Source organism: Fundulus heteroclitus, chromosome 16 (assembly GCF_011125445.2).
Source record: "Fundulus heteroclitus isolate FHET01 chromosome 16, MU-UCD_Fhet_4.1, whole genome shotgun sequence".
NCBI classification, from domain to species: Eukaryota; Metazoa; Chordata; class Actinopteri; order Cyprinodontiformes; family Fundulidae; genus Fundulus; species Fundulus heteroclitus.
The window spans coordinates 7,010,587-7,020,050 of record NC_046376.1 but is presented as its reverse complement, the minus strand read 5'-3'; the positions used below and the strand labels follow the sequence as shown (position 1 = coordinate 7,020,050).

At 38.0% G+C, this 9,464-nt stretch overlaps 1 protein-coding gene across 1 annotated transcript in view; it reads left to right on the top strand.

Moving 5' to 3' along the window:
• The first annotated feature begins 1,652 nt into the window (after positions 1–1,652).
• LOC118566266 (5-hydroxytryptamine receptor 3A-like) overlaps positions 1,653–9,464 on the top strand; it is a 7,860-nt gene continuing 48 nt past the window's right edge. The window contains exons 1-8 of the mRNA XM_036147723.1: positions 1,653–1,759; positions 5,389–5,433; positions 5,582–5,691; positions 7,019–7,191; positions 7,266–7,426; positions 7,499–7,709; positions 7,813–7,971; positions 9,194–9,464. The exon at positions 9,194–9,464 is cut by the window's right edge and continues 48 nt beyond it. Of these exons, the coding sequence (XP_036003616.1) occupies positions 1,685–1,759; positions 5,389–5,433; positions 5,582–5,691; positions 7,019–7,191; positions 7,266–7,426; positions 7,499–7,709; positions 7,813–7,971; positions 9,194–9,444 (1,185 nt within the window). The 5' untranslated portion in view covers positions 1,653–1,684 and the 3' untranslated portion in view covers positions 9,445–9,464. The remainder of the gene's footprint in view (positions 1,760–5,388; positions 5,434–5,581; positions 5,692–7,018; positions 7,192–7,265; positions 7,427–7,498; positions 7,710–7,812; positions 7,972–9,193) is intronic.

Genomic DNA, 9,464 nt, shown 5'->3' with positions numbered 1-9,464 from the left:
GTTGCTTCCAGTCACAGAACTACGCTGGAGTTGTCTGAGTTCAGAGCGACACGTTCTTTCACACGTTTGTAGAAACAGTCTGGATGCCCGGTACTGGATTTTAGACAGCTGAGGTGATCGGAGCACCCGATTTCCATAATTTGGAAGAATGAGTGAATACCTTTGGTAACACTGTGAATGTATATATAAATAATCGGCTTAGTAAAACACGAAAACAAAAGTTAGCAGTGACCAGGATATTTACTACCTTCTGTCCGTAGGGTGTCTTCAGGTAAGTGATTGGACCGTTCTGGGACAAAAACAGTTTTTGAGTCTGCTGTTTTTGGTTTTTTAAAGTCCGGAACTGTTTATTAGATGAGTTTGGATAAAAAAAGACCGTGTCTGGGGTGGAGCTGAGTCTGTTTTAGTGGTACTTTTGGAAGTTGGTACACTTCTAATTTGCACTTTTTGTTTTTTCGATGTTCAAGAGAAATACCTTTTAATTTCCAAACCGGTACCTGTAAACTGCAGGACAGTACCCTGTGAGTTTCAAAATGTAACCTGTACATAAAAAAAAAAAGTTTTAAGAAAGGACCCCAGAAATTAAAAATTTACCTCTAAGTTCCTGAAAAAGTAAGCTGCAAATGCTGGAAAAGTTATCTGTAAGCTCAGAAAAACAGCATGTAGGTTCTGGAAAGAACCCAGAAACTTACCTGTTCAGTAGTACCACCTTTAGGTTCTGATAAAGTGATATAGGGTCTTAAAAAATAAGCTGTAAATAAATAAATAAAAAAACTTTTTTATTTATTTATTTACAGACGGAAGCAGTTTAGACTTTTACCTTCAGGGCGGCGCTACAGAGTCAGACTGTCTCTCATGAGACTTCAGGTTAGTAATCAGGCGTATTTGAACTAATTTAACCGTGTCGTCCTCTTTTGTAAAACTTGTCTTTAAGTATTTAGGAAATACTCCCAATTTCTACTGAAAATGTCCTAATGGAGAGCAAAGTAGAAGTGTTTGTATGCACAAAATTGGTAATTAAAGCTAATCCTGACTCCCACATAAATAATGCTCTTTCTACAACAAATGTAAATTTGTGCAGCTCTCATGTGCTAATTTTACCAATTTCACAAGTTCTTGTTTTTTTTTTACTTTCTTTACATCATATCAGTTTACAACTAAAGCGTTATGTATACAGTAATATACCTGTTCAGAGCAGCTGATGAACTTTGATTAACCCGCTTCTTAGTTACAGACAACGTAACTCCCCACATGGTGTCACACTGAGATGTTTGCTTTTTCCTGCAGCTGCTGCAGAACAATTGAAATGTTATTCAGTTGTTTTCGTGCCGATTAGATGAACAAACAGAAGCGTCCAGTATGCATTTAAATGGTTGCAACGACTGGTTTGCTGCGTTTATTTGAGCAGCTTCACGGTTCGTAAAGGTTTACTCAGTTTGAAAGAGAGGCTGAGAGCCATGGCAGCTCTATGGATTCTTACTTTTATGGTGTTATCTGGTAAGCTTGTTACTTTTAAAACATCTTTTTTTCCCCCAAGTCAGAAAATGTTCTGAGTCCGTGTTGAGATCCAGATTGTGTTAACTCGTTTTCAGCAGGTGTTTGCAGCGGTCAGTCTTCATATTGCTCATATCATGGTCTGCTGGAACATTTGAAGCTGGCTACGTCTGATACGACTCTTGAAATAATGCGACCAGTGAAGAACTGGACCACCACCACTGTAGTGGACCTGGCGATGTTGCTGTACGGCATTTTAGGGGTTGTAAGTGTCCTCTTAATTTAATTCATTCATTTCATCTGCTTTGTTTTTACCTGGTTTGCTGTTGCAAGAGCAAAGGATTGTAAATTAGATAAAATATACCTAGAAACACTTCCACACAGTTAGCCTAAACTCTTATTTTTTTCACCCGGTTGTTCATTCAGGGACTCTTTGGTTTTGTTGTTCATATTGAAGCTTCTTTCAGGCATCCAAAACCCAATGTAGTTATTCATAGTTCAATTATTACTGTTTTAGTTACCATTTTCTAAACGTCTGTTGAGCACCGCATGTGTTTTGTAAGGAAAATTGGCCAGATTTACTTTATACATGAACCGATACCACCAGCTTTAGGCGTCGAGCATGCAGAGACGACATTAAGCAATAACTAGTTAGGACTCCCCAGTTGATGATACATTTCTATGCACTATCCAGACTGGGGAAAAAATAAGTAGCATTCATAAACCATGTCCTTATTGTTAATAAAAAGCCAAGAGATCTATTTATGGAGTTTATTTGATTGGGACAGATGCACAATAACAAACAGACTGAGGAAGCCAAGCGTGCATAATGGTGCTGATAGCGTGAGCTAATTAGCAGCACTTGTCCCTCGATGAAGGATAGAGTTTTATAAACCATATATCTAAAATACTACAATAAATAGAATAACGAAAAAAGAGTTGACAGTGAAACTAACAGCCTATTCAGAAAGAGCATAGGGAAATTTTAATAAAACTAAGATGCATGCATTAAAATAATTATTCTATGTTTATCATAAATAAGCAATTAGATGATTTTTTTTTCCTTTTTAATTATTTGTAACTATTCTATTTTCTGTTTTTTTTCCACGGCCATGTCTTGAAGACATCGGGAATTTATTTTATCTCTCCGCCTTACAAATAACAATAATTGTTGCCACAAAATAGTGATTTTCATTTTGAAGGTGAGCTTGAGCACAGATCACCAACATTTTCAGGCAGAGTTCACCTAAACTTTATGTAAAAACAGACATATTCTAATAGCTTTTTAAAAAAAATATATTGTCATTTTTATAAATCTGCATAAATGCAAACAAGCTTACCAGATAACACCATAAAAGCAAGAATCCGTAGAGCTGCCATGGCTCTCAGCCTCTCTTTCAATCTGTGTAAACTAGTGCTGTCAAACAATTAAAAATTTTAATCGCGATTAATCGCATAATGTCGATAGTTAACTCGAGATTAATCGCAAATTAATCGCATATTTTATCCTTTTATTTCTGCAAGTGTAATAGCCTGTTTGGGCATTTTAATATGCAATTTTGCAATAAATCCCACTAATAAAATACATGCTTGTACAAAAAATATTTTTGTTATTTTTCAAGCACTTTTCAGAATTGGAATGAAAACATCCTGGTGCCAAATGTTAAACTCTGGACTATAATGGCTATATGACTAATCATGATGCCCTGATGTTTACATGTGTAAACAAATGTGTAAATAAATACCTGTTTTCATGCCGATATATTTTTTTTGCCTCTTAAACAAAGCTAGACATGGTATTATGCATAAACATATAAATTAATAAAAATTGTACATTTCAATAAAGTCATAAGTTTTGTTCATTTCTTCTCTCACTCTCACACACATCTAATTCTGAGCTTTCACACCAACAACAATAATTTCTTTGAATATTTTTGCTTGCTGTTTATATCCATATTCATAGTTTAAGCCTGGAAAAAGGTTTTAAATTTCCAGGTCATTCCAGTCTTACACTTTGCTTGCAACTGGGCCAGGAGCTTAATACCCTGAAAGAGACTGTTTAGCAGCTGTTTAGTAACTCCAGGTCCTTCGTTTGGCAACGTGATTCAGCCTTAGTTTGTCAAATACAGAGAAAACAAATTAATAAGCATTAAAGTACGGTTTATGGGTTGGGGTTTCTGCAATGTTATCAGCATGTTAAAAACTCATCTTCAGAACCAATGTCTGATAAAATAGTGATCTGCACCATGTAATCTACTTTCAGCAGTTATCACCGGTTATTGCACCGTAAACTGCAGAAAATACGAGCAGAGTTGCTCTGTCTGCCTTTACTACCGTCGGCTCCTATGGCGGAGGGATATTTCAGCTGGATATACTCAAATGTAGTGCAGGCAGGTCTCATAATAACCGCTATTTCGTCACTTATTTTAGAGCCCAAATAAGCGATTTCACTTTCAGAAACCTGCCCCAAAAAACCGCAACCTGTGACTTGTAAAATTTTGAAGCGCTTTTAGAAAAGTCTAAAGTCGCATGTGTCGAGGGTAAAAGAAACTTTGCGCTCACTGTTGGCAACCGTGAGCGCAGCGCGGGTCTGTTTTGCTACAGTTTTCTAGCACACTTGAAACTACGGAAAGCGCCGAGGGTAAAAGAAACACAGTCCGGAGAGCGCGGCAGGGGGAAAAACATTAGGGAACGGTGTGTGTGTTTTTACGCGACGCGCGATTAACGGCGTCAAAAAAATTGTCGCCGTTAAAATGGGTTTACGTTAACGCCGTTAATAACGCATTTAACTGACAGCACTAGTGTAAACATTTACAAACCGTGAAGCTGCTCAAATAAACGCAGCAAACCTCTCGTTGCAACCATTTAAATGCATCCTGGACGCTTCTGTTTGTTCATCTAATCTGCAGGAAAACAACTGAATAAATCCTGACAAGGCCTAGCTAGCATAATGCTGCCACATGCTAGCTATCGCACAGCCCGCCCATACTTCTAGCAAGAGAAAACCTTACCTTTCCACTAATATAGATTTCTTTAAGCCAACTTCCGGGCCTCTACATCTCAACTAACATCTTAGTTGTTAAACACTGTGCTTATCCATTTAAGCACGTTGAAATTAACCCCCCTGGACGTCCTCATCTTCCAGAATTATTGGTGTTGCAGACATTGCCAGTTTGTAATCTATTTGTCGGACCATCAGGGCAACTGGAGTCGCTTTTCAGAGGGATTGAGCAAATGTGACGTCGTTTGAAAAAGCATTGCGCATGTTTCAGAGTTTTTTTCCGCAGATGTCAGAAGTTGAAATGACACCAGCGTTGCACATGTGCATTTGAGAAGGGAAGCATCTGTCTCTGCGACTGCGCAGGTGTTTTATTTAGTGGCGTGATGTGTTTTGATGTAAGAACGCTATAAACATTAAAGTTAACCTGTGTTCTCTCGCTAATGCATCGATTATAGCCGAGACTCAACAAAGTAGCAGGGTGAACGAAAGCGTGCAGCAAGTCACACCTGCATACATGCCCAGAGGATTCGACACTAATCACTCTCTAATAAACTGACTAATGAAGCTAATAGAGGTAACCATGGTAAATAGAGGAAATTGAAGGGCATGTATGGGAAATAAAAAGAAAAAACTTTAAACTTGCTCCTTTAATGTCAGACAGTACGACACTGCCTTTTTATACAGTATATGTAAATATCAGGGTCAAAATGTTTTCTAAACATAAAAAATAAACCAACTGACCGTACATCCTCCAAGAGAAGTGATTCCACAATTGCTCATTTTTACCCCAAAAAAATCAGGTGTTGTGATACATTTATTAAGAACTTTTTGAGCTTTAATAATCAAACATGCAAAGCAGACATTGTAATTAATTGTCATCCTGATATCTGCAGGATGAGAAGTCTCAAACTGTCACAGGTCACATCTTGTTCACGATGGTAAGAGTTTTCACGTGTCAGTAAAACAATGCATTTAAAAGGATTAAATTACATTTACAAAATGAAGAAAGTTACTCGTCTCTACAAGGTCTTCTGTGCCACAAAAGTCCTTAAAAGCTCAGCTTTTTTTCTTATTTCTTCTTCTCAGGCTTGGACAAATGAGTTCCTGAACTGGGATTCCTCCGACTTCTGCGGGATAAACGAGTTGTCTTTTCCACGGTCAAAGCTCTGGATCCCAAATATAGTCATTCAACAGGAGTGAGTGTGTGTGTGTGTGTGTGTGTGTGTGTGTGTGTGTGTGTGTGTGTGTGTGTGTGTGCTTGTTTAGCTGCCTCGTGAGGATCTTAGCAGGTGTAATTACTTTTTGAAGACCTGCAATGTTGTGGGGACCATCGCCTGTTCTTAATATGGTAGAACATCATTTTTATGGTTAGGTGTAGGGCAACTGTCAGGGTCAGGCAGAAATAGAGTTATTAACATTAATTGTAAATATAATTTACTTTTAGCATGTAATTATTGCCATCATCTAAACACATCATCTTAAAGCTGGTTTAAATCAAAACATATCATGTACTAGAATGGCCCAGCCAAAGCCTAGACCCAAACTCAATCGAGAAACTGTGGCAATGGTTTAAAAAGTATGTTTACAGACACTCTCCATCCAGTCTAAGCCTGTGAGATTTTGCTAATAAATATGGAAAACATTTTCTGTCTGTGGCTTTGCACAGCTGGTAGAGACAAACCCCCTAAAATACATTTAGCTTTTACTTAAGCTAAGGGTTGATTAACATGATGTTCACTCAGGAAACCCAAAAGAAATGCACGAAACACTTTAGATCTTTATTTTTGCAAACTTCCAGAACTCTGCACCATGCATCTGGCTGAGTTGGATGGCTTTCTGAAAACTTATTTTTGTATTTAATTGAATAAAAATGTATTTATATAGCTCCAATTCAAAACGCGTTATCTCAAAGTTCTTTACAAAGTCAGATTCCATCAGATCCTCCAGGTTGGTGAGAAAGTTTCCTCTCTAAGGAAACCCAGCAGGTTGCATCAAGTCTCTCCAAGCAGCATTCACTCCTCCTGAAAGAGCGTAGAGCCACAGTGGACAGTCGTCTGCATTGTTGATGGCTTTGCAGCAATCCCTCATACTGAGCATGCATGAAGCGACAGTGGAGAGGAAAACTCCCCTTTAACAGGGAGGAGAACCTCCAGCAGAACCAGAACCAGGCTCAGTGTGAACGCTCATCTGCCTCGACCCACTGGGGCTTAGAGAAGACAGAGCAGAGACACAGGAAGCACAGAAGCTCACATTGACCCAGGAGTACTTTCTATGGTAGAGAAGACAGAGCAGAGACACAGAAAGCACAGAAGCACACATTGACCCAGGAGTACTTTCTATGTTAGATGGTAATAGTGGATGATCTGGATCACCTGGATGGATTTATTTAGGTTATCTACTACATCGATGACTGATACGAGCTGTTGCTATTTCAGGAAAAGTTTATCAGTAAAACCACCATATTTTCCCTTTATGTTGTCAGATGTCTGAGCCTAAACCTTCTTCCTCTGATGTTGCCTTCAGTGCCTCTGATAGCAGCAGCCTCTATGAAGATCCTTGGGTCCTCCTGCAACCCAACGGTTCAATGATTTCGTTCGCTCGCCAGAAGCTGACCTTCACCTGCAGCTTCAACCTCTACAAGTTCCCCTTCGACGTGCAACGTTGCAACATCACGTTTGTCTCCATGGGCGCTGATGGTAAAATGTGCTGAAAAAAACATCCAGGGCAGCTTCAGGAAGATGATTGAAATGTTTTTCTGCTCTGTGCACAGTGAACACCTTGGTTCTGAGATCAGCCGAAGACAACCTGACCCTGATGGCCCTGTCTGAGCAGTATATGGTCACCCAAGGAGAATGGGCTCTGAGAGACATGGAATATGTCCATGATCATCTCTCCAATGGACAGAGATATCACAGCGCACTTGTTTACATTGTAAGAGCAAATCTGAGGAAGATTCCTCCTCGTCTGCAAGTCTATCTGATCCTAACACGACGTTTCTTTCAGGTGACGCTCGAGAGGAAGCCTTTTCTTTATGTCGTAAACTTCATTATTCCTCTGGTGTATTTACTGGTCCTGGATCTGGCTTCGTTTTTTATCTCTGTGGATTCGGGGGAAAAGTTTGGCTTTAAAGTGACAGTGCTCCTGTCCATCTCCGTCTTACTGCTGATTCTGAAGGACATTTTGCCCTCAACAGAAGTGGACCTGCCGATTATTGGTGAGCAGAAGCCGATAATGAACCAAATATTGATCTTCTTCAGAGTTTACTGCATTCAGTAACAGCCCACAGAGCTCTAATAAAGCCCTGCCTTTTATTCCAGCCAACCTCTGCGTTGCAGTGTTTACTTTGGTGTGGCTCAGTGTGCTTGAATCCATGCTGGTGAGCTTCCTGTTTAATCTGGATCAGTGTTGTGATAAAGAAAGTAAGAACTGCACAGAGGTCAAAATCAATAAGAAGAAGGTAACCAGGGGTCACAAAGGTATGTTTTCAGTCAGTGTTTCTGTAAAAACAGAAAAATGTTTTCAAATATTTATTCATATTTGAGGAGACAAAGTTTCTTTATTGCAGAGATGTTTGCAAGTCGTTTCTTTTTAAGTCTCTAACATCTAAAGTCAACATTTTCTCATCCAGGTCACCTCTGACTGCATCATTGTAGACGAGAAATATAAACCTGTACTGTTCATCCTAAATTATTACATGAGCATTTAATATATATTACCTTTAAGTGTTTTAATATTTGTCAGCAATGGTCTTCTAACTATTTAACATTTGATTTACCATCCAAAAAATCTGCTAAAGGCTGATTTTATATTATTTTGTAAATTGATCACATAAGATATTTAAATATAAAATGTAAAATATACATTTATGCTCAAATAAAATTAATAGGAAAGAGGTTAAACATGTTAATGTTGCATTTTTGCTTTTTGTCTTTCTAATAACTAAGCTAATAGCTGTATATCCCTGTATTCATATTGTCAGCTCCTTTATATATTGGACTAAATCTGGTTTGGAGGGTTTTCTTCTCCTCTTTTTATGAATGTCATTCAAACTATATTTTCTTAATGCACATTTAAAACCTTTGGTCCCATTTCTAAATAATAAAGATATTAAAATTTGATGCATAAATAACATATTGAACAAGACAAAGCGTAGTAATTAATTGAAATAGTGGTAATTGTCTAAAACAATGGAACAGGAAGCGCTTTTATTTTGACATTTTGAGTCAAAGGTTTCTCTACCGCAGCAGTGAGATTAAGTTTTCATTATTTTGTTCTGAAATGATCCAAAGTCATTTAATATAGTCTTAATTAGTGAAGAAATGTGTGGTAATTGTTAAGAAGCTATAGCTAACCTGAACAGATTGTTATGAGCCATTAACATCCCATAATAATCCACCAACATTACTTATTACATAATAAAGCTCATCCTTCCACAGTAAAACTTGAGCATCTCTATGGCCTAAAATAAAAGCATCATATGTGAAATCTGTATTGTCCAACAAACTTATTAGTAAATTTTAGATCAACATAGGCTTTGTGACTTCATTAACTCTTTGTATTTTCTGCAGTTTGGTGTAAACCATGATTTTACAGCTTTATACTAAATGCACCTGCTATTTATTAAATTTATTAAATTTATTAAATGCACTGCTATGAAAACAAAAAAGTCCAGAGTATTCATGTTTGCTCCCCTTACAGGGCCCGATGAAGAGAACGAGAAAGTTAAACCAGAGCAAAGTTTCTTCCCTCTGGGTCAACTAGGCGATGTTGATCTGTTGAAGCTGATTCTGGATGAGGTGAAAGCAGCTCGACAGGAAGCAGGAAGTCAGAGGAAGTCTGGATGCTACAGAAGAGTGGCTACAATCATTGACAATTTCTTCTTTGTTGGATACCTTTTGACTTTTGTAGCTTTTGTGATATATATATGTGTTGGATGGATTGAATTTTAAATCTTTACTTGGTTTTCTGC